Consider the following 20,994-nt stretch of genomic DNA (forward strand, 5'->3'; position numbering starts at 1 on the left):
GGTGCGGACTGGTATTATTTGGTTTAGTTGCAGCTGTGTCTGCAGTTAATCTCTTTATTTAAACTTTGTCTAGTTAGTCTTTTCCTTGTTTCTTTCTTTGTTTTGGGTTGAAGTACCCCTTGTACTTCCTTTCAATACAATCATGGCTTATCTAAAAAAAAAAAAAAAAAAAACAGATCCCCTACACTTACAGATTAGGTCCACCCGAATAATGTTTAAGCAACTCAACTAGCAATCTTGCATTAGAGATTCTCTAAGAGGTAGTACTTAAAACACAATTACCCAATTCTATAAATGAAATTAATTTTGCCTATAAAAACAAAAAACAAAATAATATATAGCTTTAAGACATAAAAGTAAAACAATAGAAGTTTAAGGTTCAGGACCTGTGATTTGAAACGTCTGTGCCTGCAACTCGAAATGGCGGCGGCTCCAGCTGCAAAACTCGCGTTCACCACCGTGCCTTCACCGTCTTCACGTCCCCAGAATCACGTTCTCAAATTCACCATCCCATTTCCCTCATACCCAAACAACTCCTCTCCTCATTCCCGATGCCGTTCTCTTCAAATCTCCGCTTCCCTCTCAAATCCCACCCCCACCGCCGCCTCAGCCTCCACCGCCGTCGCAACTGAAAATTTCACCTCCCGATTTTCCCTCGACGAGCCCCGCAAGGGTGCTGACATCCTCGTCGAAGCCTTAGAGCGCCAAGGCGTGACAGATGTATTCGCCTACCCCGGCGGCGCGTCGATGGAGATCCACCAGGCCCTGACACGCTCCTCCACCATCCGCAACGTCCTCCCCCGCCATGAGCAGGGTGGAATCTTCGCCGCCGAAGGCTACGCTCGCTCCTCCGGCCTTCCTGGTGTCTGCATCGCCACCTCCGGCCCCGGCGCCACCAACCTCGTCAGTGGCCTCGCCGATGCCTTGCTTGACAGCGTCCCCCTCATCGCCATCACCGGCCAAGTCCCCCGCCGCATGATCGGCACCGATGCTTTTCAGGAAACCCCCATCGTCGAGGTAACACGTTCCATCACCAAGCACAATTACCTTGTTCTAGATATAGATGATATCCCTAGGATTGTGAATGAGGCTTTCTTCTTAGCAACTTCAGGTAGACCTGGTCCTGTGTTGATTGATATACCTAAAGATATTCAGCAACAGCTTGCTGTTCCAAATTGGGATCAACCTATTAAGCTACCTGGGTATATGGCTAGGTTACCTAGGTCACCCTCTGATGCACTCTTAGAGCAGGTTGTGAGGTTGCTTTTGGAATGTAAGAAACCTGTTCTCTATGCTGGGGGTGGTAGTTTGAATTCTAGTGAGGAATTGAGGCGTTTCGTTGAGCTTACCGGGGTTCCTGTTGCTAGTACTTTGATGGGTCTAGGTGCATACCCCACTGCTGATGAGAATTCTCTCCAAATGCTTGGTATGCATGGAACTGTATATGCTAATTATGCTGTGGACAAGAGTGATCTTTTGCTTGCCTTTGGGGTGCGGTTCGATGATCGTGTCACGGGGAAGCTCGAGGCTTTTGCTAGCCGGGCTAAGATTGTTCACATTGACATTGATTCTGCTGAGATTGGGAAGAACAAGCAGCCCCATGTGTCGGTCTGCGCGGATTTGAAGTTGGCTTTGAAAGGAATTAATCGTATCTTGGAGAGCAGGGGAGTCAAGGGTAAACTTGATTTTAGAGCTTGGAGAGAAGAGCTGAATGAGCAGAAGCTCAGGTTTCCATTGCAATTCAAGACATTTGAGGAAGCTATTCCTCCACAGTATGCCATACAGGTTCTTGATGAGCTCACCAATGGAAATGCTATAATTAGTACTGGGGTCGGGCAGCACCAGATGTGGGCTGCTCAATTTTACAAGTACAAGAGACCCAGACAGTGGTTAACATCCAGTGGTCTTGGTGCGATGGGGTTTGGATTGCCTGCTGCTATGGGAGCTGCTGTGGCTAACCCCGGTGATGTTGTGGTTGACATCGATGGTGATGGAAGTTTTATGATGAATGTTCAGGAGCTGGCCACTATAAAAGTGGAGAATCTCCCTGTTAAGATATTGTTGTTGAACAATCAACACTTGGGTATGGTTGTTCAGTGGGAGGATCGCTTCTATAAATCTAACAGAGCTCACACTTATTTGGGAGACCCATCCAATGAGAAAGAAGTATTCCCAAACATGTTGAAGTTTGCAGATGCTTGTGGTATACCAGCAGCTCGTGTGACGAAGAAACAAGACCTTAGAGCAGCAATTCAGAAAATGCTCGATACTCCTGGCCCCTACCTTCTCGATGTCATTGTACCGCACCAAGAGCATGTTTTACCCATGATTCCAAGTAATGGTACCTTTCAGGACGTGATAACTGAGGGTGATGGCAGGAGAAGTTACTGATTTGCTGAGCCAAATTTATCTTGATACTGGTTTTGTATAATAGTAAGCTATCATCTCCTAGTTTTTGTATTAGTGTTGGCAAATAAGACAGTGAAATCATTTTGTCACTGAAACTGATTTTACTCTCTACCTCTTGTGTGGTTATATGATGATGTCCTTTCGGTATAGGATCTTATGGTCATTTTAAATGTATAAGACTCATCTCGCTGAGTTCACTGTCTCTTTAGGTCGTATTTATACTTCTACTCAACTTCAAGACAACAATGTAAGCTACCTGATTGAAAACTTTAATATAAGTCAATTTTAATAATAATTCATTTAAAGTGAAGAAGAGGATAAATTTATACAAAAATACTACGAATTATGCTGTTTCCCTCTCGTAACCTAAACTATGATTTATGCTCAATATTTACTGAGTGATTATAAAAATTAAAAAATGATCATGAAAATAGAACAGACCTATGAACAATATTTTTATTTGAACGTGAAATATGAACAATACTTACAATAAGAAAATTAATAAATTAAGTGTATTTAGTTTTTCTAGTACTATATATTTAAGTTAGCTAATCTATTATCAAAACGAATCCATGAAAAAAAAATATGAAATTGTATAAATTCAACAGTACACGAGGATAATTGATTGAGTATCTTTATTTATTTTTCATCAAATCAACTTCAGATCTTTAGAATAAAAAAATAGACAATTCCCTCTAATCATCATTATGACAGTCAAGATACTTCACTTCACTAATATCATTAATTGGATACAAGTGTAAAATAGAATATTGTAATTATTGCCATAATAACATCAATCAGAGATTTCTTCCCGAATTAAAACATGTTCTTTAAGACATTATTTTCACTCATGATTCTCTCTTCACGTGTCTGTTTAGAAATTAGAACAGGAAAAAACATAGGCAGTAATGAAGAATCAAGAATCCACTTCAAACCATCTCTCACGTTCTATGAAGCAGAAGCACCACCATCATCACTTGCTTCTTCGTCTTGTGTTAGCCCCTTTCATCCACAAGCTCTTTTCTTTGTCAAGCACCGAGGAAAAAGAACCAAGCTTTTCTCTTGAACAAATCCCAATAGCAATGCCAAACAAGGAGACTATATCGTACAACATGGTTTCCAATTCTTGCAGCAATGGCTTAGTGTGCCTATACTCAGATTTTCACTGTGGAAGGGAAATTGCTCTATGCAACCCAACAACAAGGGATGTTAAGTTTCTTCCAATTTCCAATTTGGTCACGGAAGTAAAAGATGGCATGGTGCTAGGAGTTGGAATGGGACATGATTATTACAAAATTGATGATTACAAGGTTGTGAGAATGTGGATTAGTTACCTTGAATGTCGCTGCAAGAAGTACATTGTTGAGGAATATTGCTTGAGTACTAAATCATGGAGAATAATTGATAGTGCCAATCCATATTGTTGTGATTTTGAAGCTTCTTGTTTCGCTATGCATTTCGATGGGTTTTATTTTTGGTGGGCTAAGCTTCAAGACTCAAGTCCAGTAGTTGTTGCATTGGATGTGGGAGGAGGGTATTTCCGCAAGGTACATTTGCCGAAACGCGCTGATATTGGTAGCGAAAGTGGAAGATATTTGGGCGTTTTGAATGGCTTTGTATCATTGGTTTGCCGCGATGATCGTCATTCCAACAATGACAACTTAGACATTTGGGTGATTGATGGAGCCGTTTTCAATAGTTGTACTTCTTGGACCAAATTGAGGACTCTAAATCTTGCTCCTTGTACTCCATTGACGTTTTGGAAGGGTAAGGAGCTTCTTGTGAAAATGTTTGATATGCTGAAATCCTATGATGTTGAGAGTGGTGAGATTCATCATGTTAGTACTGATGTTGGAGGACAAGGGATTGCTGATATATGTCAAGCTATACCTTGTGTGAAGAGTCTTGCTTCAATTTAGGGATGAAATTAGTATTAGTTAGTAGCTAACCATGATTATGATGATGCTAATTCGCTTTAAAAGTGGATTAATTCTTCAATGTACAATGTTTGATCAAGCATGAATTTTGATAGATGAATCTGAGTTTTATTTTTTTCACCCAACTAATTGCTCTTAATAAGTTTCATTTTGGTCACAAATATGTTATTTCTTTAGGAAAATGCTGTGGGGCACGACTTTGGGCCTCGTGCACCACGCACGAAGCACTTTCTGGCGGTTTTAAACCGCCAGAAACCGTAACTTTTTTTTTTGACAGTTGTAATTTTGTGGCGGTTTAAAACCGCCACTAAATGACTCTCGTGCATCATTCGTACCTGTTTTGTCGTACCATATAGCATTGTTCATTTCTTTATGCAAATTTCGGAATATGTAGTTAATATGTCATTCTTATTTGGAGCAAATAACAACACCTTATTCAGAGGCAGAGCAAATAAAAAATAGTTAATAAATTTGTTCTTTCAATATTTCAAAAAATTTGTATATTTAAAATTGAAAATTGAACTAATAGTTTATTCTAGTGGCAAGGCAATTAAGAAAGGAAAAGAAAAATTGAAGTAAACCCTGATTTATATATATATATATATATATATATATATATATATATTTTACAAAACCCTGATTTACATGGATTTGTTATTGAATTTCTATACTCCAAGTCCAAATAGGGTTTTCAATTTCGTGATTTTGGACTCAAAACTGGTTGCAAATTGCAATTGAATGATTAATTAACGCTTCTTCGATTTCATACACTCAACTATACATACTTTGCAGACGAATTTGGGGTTTCAAATTCCATTCCAATGTCTGACGTCGAAAATCATACCTTCCATCGTGGTTCTTCAAAATCTTCCCCCGATAAGGTGCATTTCTCAAATAATTTATTTCTCTACTTTGAAGCATTTTTTTTTTCTGATTTAGGTTTTTGTTTTGCTTGATGAATGTTTTGCAAATTATTTTGGGAAATTTAAGGATGCCCCTTTTGTCTGGTTTTGTTTCATTGATCTCAAACATGAATTTTTGCCCCATTAGCAGAGTTTAAGGTAGTAATTGTTCATAAACCAGCTCAAATGAGACAACTTTCTTACTGGGTCCATGTCATATGATGTGATACTCCCGGATGTTATTTTACTTAGATGTGTTTTAATCACATATCACAGTGATTAGATTGCTTGTTCACTCTATATTTTCGCGAATATTTCCTTTAACAATAACAACGAGTTTTTATCGTACTAGGTGAGATCGGCTATATGAATAAAATGTCATAATGTGATGTCTTGTATATTGTGCAGTTCAATGAGATTAAAATTTGTATTGTGTACTGTTTGTTTGCTTTTTGGTTTATTTTTTTGGCTTGTGTCTCTTTAAGTGTTGGTCAGATGAGATGACGATGTTTTTAAATTACTACCTCAGTCAAATTCTCATGGATCTGGTCGTGAGAGTACGAGGATGAGGAAGCAAGATGGAGAGAGGAGAGATTTTCATGACCGCCATCACAGAGACTACAAGGATGGAGGCTTTAACGGAAGGGACAGATATAACAGTTATAATCGTCATCGCAGCCGTGATTATGATAGGTTAGACTATTTAACATTATGTTCTCCTCTATTCTAGTTAGATTTTTTCTAAAAAGTTTATGGGTTAGCACTTCTCTATGTGCAGCTTTTATCTATTTATCATTTTATTTACTGGGTACGTATGTTCCTTCTGTTAATTGTAGGCATAATGACCGTGTTAAAGATGGTGAAAGAAGGCACAAATATGAAACACATTCTAAGAGATCCCGGGGAGAATCTAGATCCCCATCCAGATCCCCTTCTCGTTCAGAGAGGTATTTGGACTTCAATTTTCTTCGTTGTTCTTTAGGGATAGCTTGTTTGATTTCTAAACCTATTGATTTAGCCTCACTTTTCATCTCATTTAGCACAATTAAAATATATAGTGGCATTTTAGGCTTAGTAATAATTGATTGACTCACCTGTGCTTCCATCTGTTCAAAGGTGAAACAGACATAAATTGAAAACAACTTACTTCGAAAAATTTTGTGGTCATTCTTGTGTACATTTTTCTACAAATAAAAGTGGCATCCCGATGTTTTAAAGCTCCCTAAATGGAGGGATCCAACTTACTTCTATTTTGGTTTGCAGCAAAAGGATCTCTGGCTTTGACATGGCACCTCCTTCTGCAGATGGCACATCTACTGTTTCAGGTTTTTACTTAACCTCTTCATTCAGGTTGCGTTTGGGTAAAGAGTATGGCAATAAGCACTTATCACGTATGCATTTATTCATAAGCTTATTTGGCAAGTGCTTATTTATAAGCTAATCTCAAAAGCTTATGAAAACAAACTAAGAGCTTATATATAGGTCAGAGGCTATTTTCCACAAACTTACCCAAACACTTGCATAAGGGCTTATGCTATAAGATAAACTCGAATGAAGTCTTCCAAACACAACCTTAGTATATTACATTTACGGACTCCTCTTCAGATTATGTATGCAAACTTCATTTTTGTCTGCGTATTCAGTCTGCAATAGTTCTTGCATTAATTTAAGTGTTTTTGTTGATAGAAGAAGAAGAAGAAGAGGTCGAAGTTGAAGAAGAGGAAGAGGAAGAGGAGGAGGAAGTGGAAGAGGAAGAAATCAAGGAGGAGGAAGTCGAGCAGGAGGAAGTCGAGGAGGAGGTAGAGGAGGTGGAGGAGGAGGAGGTAGAGGAGGTGGAAGAGGAGGAGGAAGTGGATGAGGAGGAGGAAGTGGAAGTGGAGGAGGAAGTGGAAGTGGAAGAGGAGGAGGAATTGGAAGAAGAGGTGGAAGAGGAAGAGGAAGAGGAAGAGGAAGAGGAAGAGGAAGAGGAAGAGGAGGTGGAGGTGGAGGTGGAAGTGGAAGAGGAAGAGGAAGAGGAAGAGGAAGAGGAAGAGGTAGAGGAAGAGGAAGAGGAAGAGGAAGAGGAAGAGGAAGAGGAAGAGGAAGAGGAAGAGGAAGAAGAAGCAGCAGAGGTGGAACAGGAGGGCAAAGGGGCAGTGCCCAATTCTCTACCTGATGCCATCATTGATGACAAAGGGGCTGTGCCGGATTCTCTACCTGAAGTAGCAGTTGAGGTGAAACAGGAGGACAATTGGGCAGTGCCAGATGCTCTACCTGAAACAGTTGAGGTGAAACAGGAGGACAATGGGGCAGTGCCAGATTCTCTACCTGAAGCAGTTCAGGTGAAACAGGAGGACAATGGGGCAGTGCCAGATTCTCTACCTAATGGCAACAATGATGGCAAAGGTTTTTCAGTTCATAAACTAATTATGATTTTTTCCTGTCACACAATTGTTTTCCCTAATAAATTTGGTATTTTGATACTGCATTTGCTCACTGTCCTCTAGGTTTGGCCTACTTTTTGATTATTGTTGAGTTTATGTTGTTATCGCGTGTCTACATATAGGATTTTATATTGTATGGTCGAGATGATAAATGATAGTGGGGGAAATGTGAGAAAGTTAGGAAAAGTAAAAACCAGGGAGCAATCTCCGAGAAACTGAATGTTTCATATGTTACTGAATTCTGCGTTGAGTTTTTTGCATTTTCTTTTTTCTCTTGGATTGAACTGTCTTTCATTGGATCCATTTTTTGCACCTTGGCCGCCTCTCTTGGTAGTCTCTTAGCATAACCATACTTGCTGATTTTTGTGCCTAATACTACAGATTAACTAGTCTGCTGCTTTGATTTGATATTGCTCCTTGTCCAGTTTTCTATAACTTGTTTCGTTGGAGGTAATATAAACCTCTCTATTGTCATTAGGAAATGATTTAGAGATGAGCATTTTTTTATTTTTCCAATTTCTTGATTCCGCTTTTATCTTCATTGTAGGTTCGAGTCAACTTATGGGGAAAGAGAAGAACTTGGGGTCAGTTTCGTCTGCCGCTGAAAACCTTGAAGTAATGGCACCATCTACTAACCATCACATGGGAGAGAATAATGCCATGCTTAAAGCATCTGTTCCTTCATATGAGACGCCAACGCTGAAAAAGGGGGAGTTTCACCCAAATCTTGAAATTTCTAGTCAATCAAAATCAAGAGAAAACCTGATTTCTGCTGAACATGGCAACAGTCAAGGATTGGATATCGATGTTAAAAATGCTGGATCACTTATACAGGGGAAAACCCTCAGAGTGTGCGGTGAACCAGGTAGCAATAGTAAAGCTTACTTATACGGTGTTGAGGACATAGATTCTAGGACTATCAAGTCATCTTGTGATGCTGAAAAAGATGATGTTATTGGTCTTCCACCAAGCCATTGCTTTGTTGAGGATGCTGATGGTGATCAGAATTCTAAGAACAAAGTTTTGCAGTCAGAGATGGAGTCAAGAATTGATGTGAAACAAATGACATCAAGGTTTGGTCATTGTTGTTCAGTATGTCCTTTTATGTTTTTCTGTTTACTTATAAGATGGCCAAACTTTAATTTACACAGCATGTCGTCTCTTTCATAAGTAACTTTTTGCCCTTTAACAATTTGTTTAAGTTGCTTCTTATAAAGTTCCTGTCATTAGCATTAATTGATTAACTCCTGACAGGAGGACTATAAGTCTGTCTCCCCGTGCTGAGATTAAAGATGGAAACAAACGTATATGTGATTTTTTTGCTAAAGGATGGTGCATCAGGGGTAGTTCTTGTACCTTTCTTCATATAAAGGAGGTTGTGAATAATACTGATCGGGAGGCCGAGGTAGACTTTGTTGATGCACATCAGATGCGAGGCTTAAGCTTGGAAGAAGGTATACCAAATAACTTTTGGTCAACCTGTTCAGGAATTTTCTCTGTAAACATGTTTCTAATAGTGCTATTTGTCCTTTAACAGGTGTTAAGGACAATGTTCACACATCAAGAATGGTTAGTACTGAAATTCCATTTACTGCTTTAAAATGAAAGCATATTTTGCATTCTTCTGAATTGCTTTTGAAATGAGTATGCAGAATGAGGAAGAAGCAAGTCTAAGTTGGCATCGATCTCATGAAAATCAGAAGTTTCTGCCAAGAGACAACTTGTTTCCGGAGAACAGATTTGCCTTTAATGCATCAAACAAATATATCAGCCCAAACCTTTCCTCATATTCATCCCGTGCAGAGCCTTTTGTTGGTTCATCTAGGGTTTCATCACATTCCTCTGGATATAAATCTAAAATCCGTTCTTATGATTGGGAGCCTTCCGTACCATTTCAACCATCCTTTTTTATTACTTCTATGAATGCATCCATCCCTAGAGATCTTTATGGCCCTGTCCGAGACAGAATTGAGATACTTAATATAGGAGATGGGTCTTTGAAAGCCACCATTTTAACTGAAGGACCAGCTTCATCACAGGTACGAACATACGCTGCTGTAGTTGGGAAACATATGTCTGATCTTAATGAGGACAAAAGCTCAGTGTCTTCTCATAATAGATTTTATGAAAATGAGCCCAACAAAAGTTGTGTTCCTCGTGAAAAAGATTGTCTTGCAACTGAAACAGAGATAACATCAGGAACTTATGAGAACTACCAAAATGGTAAAATAGGCATGGGACAACATACCTTTGGTGTCAAAGATGTTATGAAACCAGAGAAAGGAAGGGCTGAGCATGATACTAGACATCATGGTGAAGGATCAAGTCACAAAAAGAGAAGAGTAGAAATGGATAAGAAAATTCATGAAATGGATGTTGACTTTCAAGCGAATGGAAGTATGCAGAAAGAAACAAGGGAACTGAGAAATTTTCGTGCGGCTCTTGTTGATCTCGTAAAAGAGTTGTTGAAACCATCTTGGCATGAGGGCCGTCTCAGCAAGGACTCGCATAATCTGATAGTTAAAAAATCAGTTGACAAGGTCATTAGCACCTTGGAGCCTCACCAGATTCCGACCTCTGTAGATACTGCTAAGCACTATGTGACTTCATGTCGGGGGAAAATTGCAAAGCTGGTCACGGTAGGTATCCTATTTATAGAAATATTGTAATTTGTCAATGAAAGTGCATGGACATTGTTGTTTGGTTGTGATTTGTTCTCCATTTGACAGAAATATCTTTTATTTGCAGGGATATGTCACTAAATATGGCAAATCTTGATATGTCACTAAATATTCCCAAACATGTTGAAGTTTGCAGATGCTTGTGGTATACCAGCAGCTCGTGTGACGAAGAAACAAGACCTTTGAGCAGCAATTCAGAAAATGCTGGATACTCCTGGCCCCTACCTTCTTGATGTCATTATACCACACCAAGAGCATGTTTTGCCCATGATTCCAAGTAATGGTACCTTCCAGGACGTGATAACTGAGGGTGATGGCAGGACTAGTTACTGATTTGCTGTGTCAAATTTATCTTGATACTGGTTTTGTATAATAGTAAGCTATCAGCTCCTTTTTTTTTTTGGAAGACAGTCTCCCCTATTGTTTGATTTTTTTTTTGATAAGCAATGAAATGATGTATAAGAAAGAGGCACAAGGGGTGCCAACCCTTACACAAAAATAATAAGTACATGAAGAAACAGAAAGATAACAGAACTGTAGAAAATAAAACAGCAAAATGGATGGGAGCGAATGGAAAACAGAACAGATAGGAAACAGGGGAAAAACTATGATAGGGCCCTTCAAAGATAGAAAACAGCCTTCCATACAGTTCGAGGGTCAGGCCAGGCAGCTGCAATAATTTTCTTTCCCTTCAAAGTAACCAAACTAATCAACATCTGGTCTTTCTCAAGTGGATAAGACACTTCTACATAGCTTCCCCTATTGTTTGATAACTGGTCTGTTGGGCCTAGCATTTTTGGTGGACTTGTTATCTTTGTTATCTTTTTTTTTGATACTAAAGGGGGCAAAGCCCATTATCTTTGTTATATTTCTTTTTCCTATCTTGTTCTTTGTAAATTGCTTATGGGTTGAAGTATACCTTTGGGTTTCTTATCACATTTTTGACTTATCTAAAAAAAAATCTCATGAACAAAAAAACTATCTAAATTAAACATATATAATAACCAAAAAAAATAAATACATTGGGTAAGTATGATGACAACAGACCTTATGTTGAAAGATTTTAATAATATTGGTTATAGATTATTAGTACATTGGGTAAGTATGATGGCAACTTGGACATTTGGGTGATGGATGGAGCCGTTTTCAATCTTGGACCAAATTGAGGGCTCTAAATCTCGCTCCTTGTACTCCATTGACGTTTTGGAAGGGGAATGAGCTTCTTGTGAAAATGATATGCTGAAATCATAAAATGTTGAGAGCGGTGAGATTCATCATGTTAGTATTGATGTTGGGGGACAAGGGATTGCTGATATATGTCAAGCTATACCTTGTGTGAAAAGTCTTGCTTCTATTTAGGGATGAAATTAGTATTAATTAGTAGGTAACCATGATTATGATGATGATAATTCCCTTTAAAAGTGGATTAGTTCTTTAATGTACAATGTTTGATCAAGCATGAATTTTGATAGGTGAATCTGAGTTTTATTTTTTTCACCCAACTAATTGATCTTAGTAAGTTTCTTTTTCGTCAGAGATATGTTATTATCACATTCTTATTTGGAGGAAATAATAATAGTAATAAATTATTATTTTTTGTTTCAAAACATTTATTGTATATTTAAAATTGAAAATTGAACTAATAGTTTATAACAGTAGCAATTAAAAAAGGAAAAGTAAAATTGAAGTAAACCTATATTATATGGATTTGTTATTGAATTTCTATACTCCAAGTCCAAATAGTGATTTCAATTTCGTGATTTTGGACTCAAAGCTGGTTGGTTGGGTTGCAAATTGCAATTGAATGATTAATTAACGCTTCTTCGATTTCGATTTCGGTTTCATACACTCAACTATACATACTTTGCAGACGAATTTGGGGTTTCAAATTCCATTCCAATGTCTGACGTCGAAAATCATACCTTCCATCGTGGTTCTTCAAAATCTTCCCCCGATAAGGTGCATTTCTCAAACAATTTATTTCTCTACTTTGAAGCATTTTTTTTCTGATTTAGGTTTTTGTTTTGCTTGATGATGTTTTGCAAATTATTTTGGGAAATTTAAGGATGCCCCTTTTGTCTGGTTTTGTTTCATTGATCTCAAACATGAATTTTTGCCCCATTAGCAGAGTTTAAGGTAGTAATTGTTCATAAACCAGCTCAAATGAGACAACTTTCTTACTGGGTCCATGTCATATGATGTGATACTCCCGGATGTTATTTTACTTAGATGTGTTTTAATCACATATCACAGTGATTAGATTGCTTGTTCACTCTATATTTTCGCGAATATTTCCTTTAACAATAACAACGAGTTTTTATCGTACTAGGTGAGATCGGCTATATGAATAAAATGTCATAATGTGATGTCTTGTATATTGTGCAGTTCAATGAGATTAAAATTTGTATTGTGTACTGTTTGTTTGCTTTTTGGTTTATTTTTTTGGCTTGTGTCTCTTTAAGTGTTGGTCAGATGAGATGACGATGTTTTTAAATTACTACCTCAGTCAAATTCTCATGGATCTGGTCGTGAGAGTACGAGGATGAGGAAGCAAGATGGGGAGAGGAGAGATTTTCATGACCGCCATCACAGAGACTACAAGGATGGAGGGTTCAATGGAAGGGACAGATATAACAGTTATAATCGTCACCGCAGCCGTGATTATGATAGGTTAGACCATTTAATATCATGTTCTCCTCTATTCTAGTTAGGTTTTTTCTAAAGAAGTTTATTGTTTAGCATTCTCTATGTGCAGCTTTTATCTATTTATCATTTTATTTACTGGGTGCGTATGTTCCTTCTGTTAATTGTAGGCATAATGACCGTGTTAAAGATGGTGAGAGAAGGCACAAATATGAAGCACATTCTAAGAGATCCCGGGGAGAATCTAGATCACCATCCAGATCGCCTTCTCGTTCAGAAAGGTATTTGGACTTCAATTTTCTCCGTTGTTCTTTAGGGATAGCTTGTTTGGTTTCTGAGCCTATTGATTTAGCCTCACTTTTCATCTCATTTTTAGCACAATTAAAATATATAGTGGCATTTTAGGCTTAGTAATAATTGATTGACTCACCTGTGCTTCCATCTGTTCAAAGGTGAAACAGACATAAATTGAAAACAACTTACTTCGAAAAAGTTTGTGGTCATTCTTGTGTACATTTTTCTGCAAATAAAAATGGTATCCCGGTGTTTTAAAGCTCCCTAAATGGAGGGATCCGACTTACTTCTATTTTGGTTTGCAGCAAAAGGATCTCTGGCTTTGACATGGCACCTCCTTCTGCAGATGGCACATCTGCTGTTTCAGGTTTGTACTTAACCTCTTCATTCAGGTTGCGTTTGGGTAAAGAGTATGGCAATAAGCACTCATCACATATGCGTTTATTCATAAGCTTCTTTGACAAGTGCTTATTCATAAGCTAATCTCAAAAGCTTATGAAAATAAACTAAGAGCTTATATATAGGTCAGAGGTTTTTTCCACAAACTTACCCAAACACTTGCATAAGTGCTTATGCTCTAAGATAAACTCAAATGAAGTCTTCCAAACACAACCTTAGATTACATTTACAGACTCCTCTTCAGATTATGTATGCAAACTTAATTTTTGTCTGCGTATTCAGTCTGCAATAGTTCTTGCATTAGTTTGAGTGTTTTTGTTGATATTGTCTATATATTTATAAGGTGTGATAAATTTACTTTTGAAACTAAGAATCATTCTTGTGTTGTTTGGCTGTTGTGTGTGGTTTTGTTTCTGGCTTGTTTTTATGGTTGGGTAAGAAGGCAATGTTGGGCTGCATGTCCTACCAACCTACCTGTCAGCGTACACCCTGTTGCATATTCAATGGATGGCCTATACATTCTGTAGCTGGACCTTTCACTCTCAAGTGGCAAAAGTTGCCTATATGCCGTGATCAAACTCATTTCTAAATTTTTATATTATTCATTCTATATATTAGGTATGATATATTCTCTTTCATTTTGGCTTTATTTATTCCGAAATGGATGCCTGTAGGCTAGTCTTATTGTTTGAGCTAGTGACGACCTTCTAAACCACGCAATATTTTTCTGTACCAATTATCTTCTATATACTGTTGTTTTCTTAGAAGTTAATAATGCAGGTCAAACACTGGGTATTAATCATTTAAATCAAGGAACTGCACAAAACTTCTCACTGTTTGGGATATCGCAGCCCCAGGTGCTAGTTTGTCATAAGTATCACGACATCAGATTTTCTGTTATTTTAATCGTATAAAAACTAGATGGTTTAATTTGTCACAGATAGGAGCACTTTCCTTAATGCAAGTTCAGCCTATGACACAGCAGGTTGTGCAACTCCTGATTCATTTGTGGCATTGTGTGTTTCTAGGCTTATATGTCTTTATGACAGTTTCTAATTTCTTGTTTTAAAGGCTACAAGGCACGCACGGAGAGTGTACATTGGTGGGCTTCCTCCTTTGACTAATGAGCAGGTTCTCTATATGGATGCACTCCCACATAAGATCTAAACTATTTTTAAATGATTGATGACGCTTAGAAGTATTGCTTTATAGTTCTATGTGAACAGGTTTACCTACTTTAGAAGGATAAGTAATATGTTGCAATTATATTAAGACAATATATTGTGTCAAAAAGATTCAAAGTTAATTATGCTAGTTTTCTAAAATGAACTCTTGCCAGAAAAGACCCTTTCAAGGGAAAGTTTGAGCTTATTCACAGTCCAAGAAAAATATTTGATAATCCTTTGTGCTAGCTGCATTATTTATGTTTTTACTTCTATTTTTGTTATGCTGGGGGGTGGGGGTGTTGTATTGTATAAGAGTAATTAATAATCCAATGAATATAGCTTACTATGCTGTGCTATGTGCATTCCATTAACAAAATTGGGTTAGATTGCAACTCTCATACTCTTGGAATTGTTTCCTTGTTTTTTTGGAATTGTTTTGAGGTTCTTTTTTTTTTTTTGTTACAGTCAATTGCAACATTCTTCAGCCATGTCATGACTGCTATTGGGGGAAATTCTGCTGGAGCAGGTGCTGTATGCATGATAATTTATTTGTGATTCGATGCACCTGTATATGAGTTGACGCACTATACTCAATACCTTTTTAGGGTTTAAGGCTCAATAACTTTTTATAGAACGTTGTTTCTTTAAAATTCAATGTTTGAATTATTAGTAATCATGTTCATGTTGACATTGTGTTTTAAATTTAAAGTAAACTGCACTATACAGGTTTCATTACCAAATAGTTTTATGTTATGCAAATTTGAATTTGACTACATGTTTTCTTATAGTTCAACATGTTGATAAAATATTCAAAAGGAAATTGTCTTTAAAGAGCCATTGCACAGTATAAGTGTGAGTCTTATGCTTGTGGCAAGTGGCAACACACACACACACGCATAAAATGTTCTTATTTATTTATTTATTTCCAAGATTGCTTGGTTGTACTGTTTATTCAAAATTTTCTGATTAATAGGTGATTCTGTTGTCAATGTCTACATCAATCATGAGAAGAAATTTGCATTTCTGGAAATGAGGACTGTTGAAGAAGCTAGTAATGCAATGTCATTAGATGGGATAGTATTTGAGGCAAGTACTGGCATGTTAATCTCTTAAAATGACATCGTAAAGTGTTACATTAATATGAGATAAATGATAGAAGGGATTATGAGCATGTTACTTGTCATGCAGTCCATGATTTTATTTTCCTTCATAAATTATAGCTGAATGCTTGGTCAATATGGAAATTGCCATCTGCAGTTGGTTTGGGAGTGGAGTGCATCCTAGAGCTAGGGATACCTGATAGGCTGATACATTTCCGTGCACTTTTTCACAATTTTTTTTCTTTGATTTTTATTTTTCATATATGCCCATGGATGTGGTTTTTAGTTTTTTACAGTTGAAGATTGCTTGCTGGTAAAGTAAGCATTTCACATAACATAACCATAAGTTCTTTACCTTTGTAAGAGGCTATTATCTAGTGCATTCTCAATCTGATGCTTCATGTAGCCTGTTTGTTCCTCTGACTTTTCTAGAATGTGCTCTTGTCAGCCTCCAAGTCAGATTCCCCCTTCTCTCGTCTAGTGCCAGAGTTTTTTCTCCTCGTAAGTGTCAGCCCATGAACTAAATTATATGTGACTGCCCTCTCGGCTGGGAAATCCCTCTGCGTAGCTCAATAATAAATTCCCACCCTTTCATCTTCTTCTTTGAATCTTATTTGTTTAATTAATTGACTAGAGGACAAGGAATGGGGTTCCGCCTGGAAGAATGCATTTCCCTAAACGAGTTTGTCTTAATTGAAACTGGAGAAGGAACATCAACCGGAGTCTAAGAGGGTGGGCGCAAAGACCCGCATCGAGCTTCCCCGAGGGACTTAGAGAGAGTTCTCTTTAGGTATTCTCTACCTATCCACCTGTCTCTCCATCTCCGGCCAAGGCCAACCGACACCTTCATCTTTCTATCCATCCCCATGGCTCTGACCAGCAACTGAAAATAAACACCCACCTGCATAACCTTTCTCCGCTCTGTAGAAATGGATTGCGAGTTCACTTAGGCAATTAAATGCTTGGTAATTTCTATTGAATTTATTATTTGAGAGAAAACTACATATTGACACGTTTCCTGCGGTGATATCTCAGGGTGTTTCTGTGAGGGTTCGTAGGCCTACAGACTATAACCCTACATTAGCTGCAGCTCTAGGTCCTTGCCAGCCAAGTCCATACCTTAACTTATCTGCCGTTGGATTGTCTGGAGGGTAAGCTTACAGTTTGGTTTGATGCCTATCTCTACATTTTATATGGATTTTACATAGTATTCGAGCCAGTTCTGTTTTAACCAATCTGGATTTGTTCCAGTACAATTGGTGGAACTGACGGACTTGATCGCATCTTTGTGGGTGGGCTGCCATACTACTTTGCTGAAGAACAAATTAGAGAATTGCTCCAAGCTTTTGGGTAATGTTATCATGCATTTATTTGGTTTTTTGTCTACTCTAAAATTTTATTTTGACATGCAATTGATACCTATGGATTGAGATTTTCTTTACAAACACAAACCTGACTTGTTCATGCTGTGGTGGCCTTTGACCCATTGCAGCCCTCTCCGGTCTTTTGATCTAGTTAGGGATAAAGAAACTGGAAATTCTAAAGGATATGGTTTCTGCATCTATCAGGTGAAGGAAGATGTAATGTATAATCTGTAGATGTTCATGATGCTATTACTTTTCAACTGTTACTTCTTTTAAGTATGGTAACTTTCTAACAAAGTATGAAGCTTGTTTAATATCTTTCTCAAAATTTATTTTCTGGGAACAATCTTGTTAGGATCCAGCGGTAACAGACATGGCTTGTGCCTCTCTCAATGGCCTTAAAATGGGCGACAAAACATTGACTGTAAGGCGTGCTACTGTCAGGTTGGTCTTTTTACTGAAATAAGTATTATATGCTTGAACTTTGATTTTATCCATTGCCTTATATTATTTTTTGATGTTACTGTGTTACTTCATGGCATACAGAACTTCAACTTTCCTTCCTTCAATATTTTCAAATGCTATAAAATATGAACATGGATCTGTGACTCATGGAGAAATAGAAGGGAGAAATTTCAATTGAGAAGAAAGGATCAATGAGGAAGTAGTTTACTGAGACTTTAACTGAATAATTTATCAGTCAATGAGTCCTTTTTAATTGGCAAACCTCCGGCAGTTTAAAGTTTACTATTTTAAAAATCCTTAAATAGTATTTTTCAAAATAGGAAACTCTAATTTGATAGATAAGAATTATTGCATTAAATCTCTAATTTCTAAACCCCTTAATATCCTGATTGCTGATTAATCATACTTACCTTAGATATATGGAATAGAACATTTTATATATGCTGCCAAGCTTCTGTATATTGGTTTCGATAACCTTCAATCGCCTGTGCTTTGGTGTTTTGGCCTTTTGGGGTAGATCCTCTATTATTTTCTGCTTTTTGTGTTGGAACAAGGAAGTTGAAAGGGATTTAGATGAATCTTTTAAACATTGTTCTGATATTCTTCAATGCATTTGTATTGTTTAAAATATGAAATCTTCAATTGTTTATATTTTTACCTCTTTTTGTGTATTAAATTCATTGTAATGTACTTGGGCAGTGGACATTCTAAAACAGAGCAGGAACACATCTTTGCACAGGCTCAACAGAATATAACTATGCAGGTGAAGCACACTAATTTCACCTTCTATTTTTCTACTACTTTTACATTTACTTTTGCTCATGATTATATATGTTCAATTGACAGAAAGTAGCTTTAGAAGTGGTCGGGTTAAATATCCCAGGAGTTGAAAGAGTGCCAACAACAATTGATGAAAGCGCCACCAAAGTTTTATGTTTGACTGAGGTGATTCTACTTTCTACTACTTTCATAATTTTATTTATTAATCAAAATACTTGATGCATAGCTTTTCTTAGGTGATTGGCTTTCTATTTCTTTTTCCTCCCTCTACTTGTTTCCACTATGTCATAATTTACTATGTTTGTTAACAATTTGTCTCAAGTGATACTTGTAGTCTTTCCCTTCACCTCTTTTGCCTGGTTTTCTTTAAAGGCCATTACAACTGATGAATTGATGGATAATGAGGAGTATGAAGAAATAGTGGAGGACATGCGGGATGAATGCGGCAAATTTGGTATGCTTGTTGCGTAATATGTTGTGTAATCTGCTTAAAGCTGTCCATTTAAGTCATTATAGTATGTTTCATTTTCTCTAGTTTAAGGAGTAAGTTCAATCTATTTAGAGATATAATTAGATGTTCAGGCAACACTAAACCTTTGCCTGCCTGAAGATCTTTTTAAACTCGTTTAAGTTTTGGAAAACCATGCTTGGGAATTAACTTCCAAGACTGTTCAAAGGGATGGAAAGAACTAGAAATTATATATTAAGTTTTAGAAGGGTTATTTTGGCATGTCCACAAAGGTCTTTGGGCTTCTGTTTGATTTTTTTTCTTCTACTTGGTTTGACTTCTTCTTAGGGACCTTGATGAATGTTGTTATTCCTCGTCCAAATCCCAGTGGAGAGCAAACTCCCGGCATTGGAAAGGTATGTAGTTCACTTTACGGTGCATTTGAGTTCTCCCGAGTCGCGTCAGTTGCTATGATAGACATGTAGCTCCACCTTTTCAGTGTGTCAATTCATGTGGTAGGAATGATTCAAACTCAGTTGTTTGAATGTGTTGTTTTCTCCTGCAGGTTTTCTTGGAATACTCTGATACAGCTGCTTCTTTCGCGGCCAAAAGTGCGCTGAATGGTAGAAAATTTGGTGGCAATATGGTGACTGCTTATTATTATCCAGAAGAAAAGTTTCATAATATGGAGTTTGATTTATAATCAAATGTAATAGGGAATCATCATCTATATGTAAAGTCCGTAGTTCACTTTTCGTGACTCCAAGTTTTGAGTGTAACTCTACAGTTTATTAGATATAATCGGTAATATTATTTCTGGTAAATTTATATGTCGATTCTATTGTCATTGACGTATCATTGCCTTCATGAAAAAAACAACTTAAATTTTTTTCTAGTGTTGGGATTTCTGTTATATTCATAAAAAAATACTTATATTTCAATTTATCGTGATACATAATTTTTCATTAGAAGCGCCTTTAATTTAGGCTATTCTTTAATTTATCAACTAAAAGCATCTCCAATGGAGTTTTTATTTTGGGATCTTAAAATAAGATTCGGATCTTATTAGATCCCACTATTGGAGTTATCCTATGTGGCATGAGATCTTAGCTTTTGTTAAGATCCGTGCCTCAGCTCAGGTACTCTCAAATCTGGGATCTTAAATAAAATATTATTTTTTTTCTCTCTCCTTCAATATTATAACCAAAGTGAAAAATAGGGAGATAAATAAATAATATAAATATATTGGGTACCGTGGGTCCCGTCAAAAGTAAAATAAGATCTTAACCATTAGAGTGAAATATGCATTGAGACCTTATGAGTGTCTTAAATCCTATGTGGTAATCTGGGCCCATAAAAAATGAGTTAAATCCCAAAATAAGTTCCTACCATTAGAGATGCTCTAAGGGTGTGAAAGGAGTCTCTTGGCTTCATTGACTTGAGGTTAAGTTGGAATGTAAATACAAACTCAGCCCCAAAAAAAAGACAACTCCAGAGGGTTCTCTTCCACTCAAACTGAACTAGCTAAGGAAGAAACATTCATAGTTAGGTAATCTACGACAATTCCAAATAATTGAAACTTAATAAGATTAGCCTGAAGGCTTCTTTCACCTTTGAAATAACCGAAGACAGTTTGTCTCAACCGCATTGAACAAAAGCCCAACTGAGATGTCAACACCATTGCTCACTAAAGACAAAGGGCATCCCAAGGAGTAGATGAATCTCTTGAACATGTGATCAATGATTGTCATTGGAGTAGGGGTGTGTGGTTTGTATTGCCACTAAAGCCATGGAACAATATCATATCACTTGAACAATCACCCTTAGTAATTTTATTTTGGATGATAGTAATTTTAATAATAATGATAATAATAAATGTTATTATTAAATTGACAAACGGGAAAAGAAAAAAAAATCAAAATCCGGCATGATCAGCGGATGCAACGTGAAGGTTTGAAAGTGGGGTGAGTTGGATCTTTGTCA

General features: G+C 37.2%; 4 protein-coding genes across 8 annotated transcripts; all 4 read left to right on the forward strand.

Annotated features, from left to right (window-relative positions):
- The first annotated feature begins 357 nt into the window (after nucleotides 1–357).
- On the forward strand, nucleotides 358–2,601 carry LOC130722614 (acetolactate synthase 1, chloroplastic-like). Its single transcript, XM_057573408.1, has one exon. It carries the CDS (start codon nucleotides 421–423, stop codon nucleotides 2,389–2,391), a length of 1,971 nt encoding a protein of 656 aa, XP_057429391.1. The 5' UTR covers nucleotides 358–420; the 3' UTR covers nucleotides 2,392–2,601.
- A 511-nt stretch (nucleotides 2,602–3,112) lies between these two features.
- Nucleotides 3,113–4,662, forward strand: LOC130726059 (uncharacterized). The gene has a single exon (XM_057577278.1). The coding sequence runs from the start codon at nucleotides 3,318–3,320 to the stop codon at nucleotides 4,326–4,328; it is 1,011 nt and encodes a 336-aa protein (XP_057433261.1). The 5' UTR covers nucleotides 3,113–3,317; the 3' UTR covers nucleotides 4,329–4,662.
- Nucleotides 4,663–4,976: 314 nt separating this feature from the next.
- On the forward strand, nucleotides 4,977–11,288 carry LOC130722682 (uncharacterized). 4 transcript variants are annotated; one of them, XM_057573498.1, is made up of 10 exons: nucleotides 4,977–5,227; nucleotides 5,734–5,941; nucleotides 6,085–6,195; nucleotides 6,512–6,573; nucleotides 6,935–7,633; nucleotides 8,219–8,744; nucleotides 8,926–9,125; nucleotides 9,209–9,240; nucleotides 9,324–10,310; nucleotides 10,420–11,288. In XM_057573498.1, exons 2-10 carry the CDS (start codon nucleotides 5,814–5,816, stop codon nucleotides 10,447–10,449), a joined length of 2,775 nt encoding a protein of 924 aa, XP_057429481.1. In that variant the 5' UTR covers nucleotides 4,977–5,227; nucleotides 5,734–5,813; the 3' UTR covers nucleotides 10,450–11,288. The 4 variants fall into 4 exon arrangements, with proteins under 4 accessions (XP_057429481.1, XP_057429482.1, XP_057429479.1 ...); XM_057573499.1 differs by having other exon boundaries at nucleotides 5,744–5,941; XM_057573496.1 differs by having other exon boundaries at nucleotides 5,778–5,941.
- Nucleotides 11,289–12,066: 778 nt separating this feature from the next.
- On the forward strand, nucleotides 12,067–19,906 carry LOC130723620 (splicing factor U2af large subunit B-like). Of its 2 annotated transcripts, XM_057574729.1 has the most exons (19): nucleotides 12,090–12,129; nucleotides 12,223–12,311; nucleotides 12,859–13,022; nucleotides 13,166–13,276; nucleotides 13,595–13,656; nucleotides 14,469–14,545; nucleotides 14,629–14,673; nucleotides 14,760–14,819; nucleotides 15,320–15,380; nucleotides 15,828–15,940; nucleotides 16,990–17,105; nucleotides 17,206–17,304; nucleotides 17,447–17,522; nucleotides 17,674–17,762; nucleotides 18,483–18,546; nucleotides 18,630–18,728; nucleotides 18,936–19,017; nucleotides 19,360–19,427; nucleotides 19,577–19,906. In XM_057574729.1, exons 2-19 carry the CDS (start codon nucleotides 12,252–12,254, stop codon nucleotides 19,712–19,714), a joined length of 1,584 nt encoding a protein of 527 aa, XP_057430712.1. In that variant the 5' UTR covers nucleotides 12,090–12,129; nucleotides 12,223–12,251; the 3' UTR covers nucleotides 19,715–19,906. The 2 variants fall into 2 exon arrangements, with proteins under 2 accessions (XP_057430711.1, XP_057430712.1); XM_057574728.1 differs by having other exon boundaries at nucleotides 12,067–12,311.
- The last annotated feature ends 1,088 nt before the right edge of the window (nucleotides 19,907–20,994 follow it).

The sequence above is a fragment of the Lotus japonicus genome, chromosome 6, assembly GCF_012489685.1.
Source record: "Lotus japonicus ecotype B-129 chromosome 6, LjGifu_v1.2".
NCBI classification, from domain to species: Eukaryota; Viridiplantae; Streptophyta; class Magnoliopsida; order Fabales; family Fabaceae; genus Lotus; species Lotus japonicus.

Excerpts from the sequence above, each read along its gene's own strand:
- LOC130722614 (XM_057573408.1), top strand. The coding sequence starts at position 421 with ATGGCGGCGGCTCCAGCTGCAAAACTCGCGTTCACCACCGTGCCTTCA.
- LOC130722682 (XM_057573496.1), top strand. The coding sequence starts at position 5,168 with ATGTCTGACGTCGAAAATCATACCTTCCATCGTGGTTCTTCAAAATCT. Across the intron at positions 8,745-8,925 it reads GTGAAACAAATGACATCAAG|GAGGACTATAAGTCTGTCTC; the intron begins GTTTGGTCATTG and ends AACTCCTGACAG. Across the intron at positions 10,311-10,419 it reads AAATTGCAAAGCTGGTCACG|GGATATGTCACTAAATATGG; the intron begins GTAGGTATCCTA and ends TTTTATTTGCAG.
- LOC130726059 (XM_057577278.1), top strand. The coding sequence starts at position 3,318 with ATGAAGAATCAAGAATCCACTTCAAACCATCTCTCACGTTCTATGAAG.
- LOC130723620 (XM_057574728.1), top strand. The coding sequence starts at position 12,252 with ATGTCTGACGTCGAAAATCATACCTTCCATCGTGGTTCTTCAAAATCT. Across the intron at positions 13,657-14,468 it reads TGGCACATCTGCTGTTTCAG|GTCAAACACTGGGTATTAAT; the intron begins GTTTGTACTTAA and ends TTAATAATGCAG. Across the intron at positions 15,381-15,827 it reads GGGAAATTCTGCTGGAGCAG|GTGATTCTGTTGTCAATGTC; the intron begins GTGCTGTATGCA and ends TCTGATTAATAG.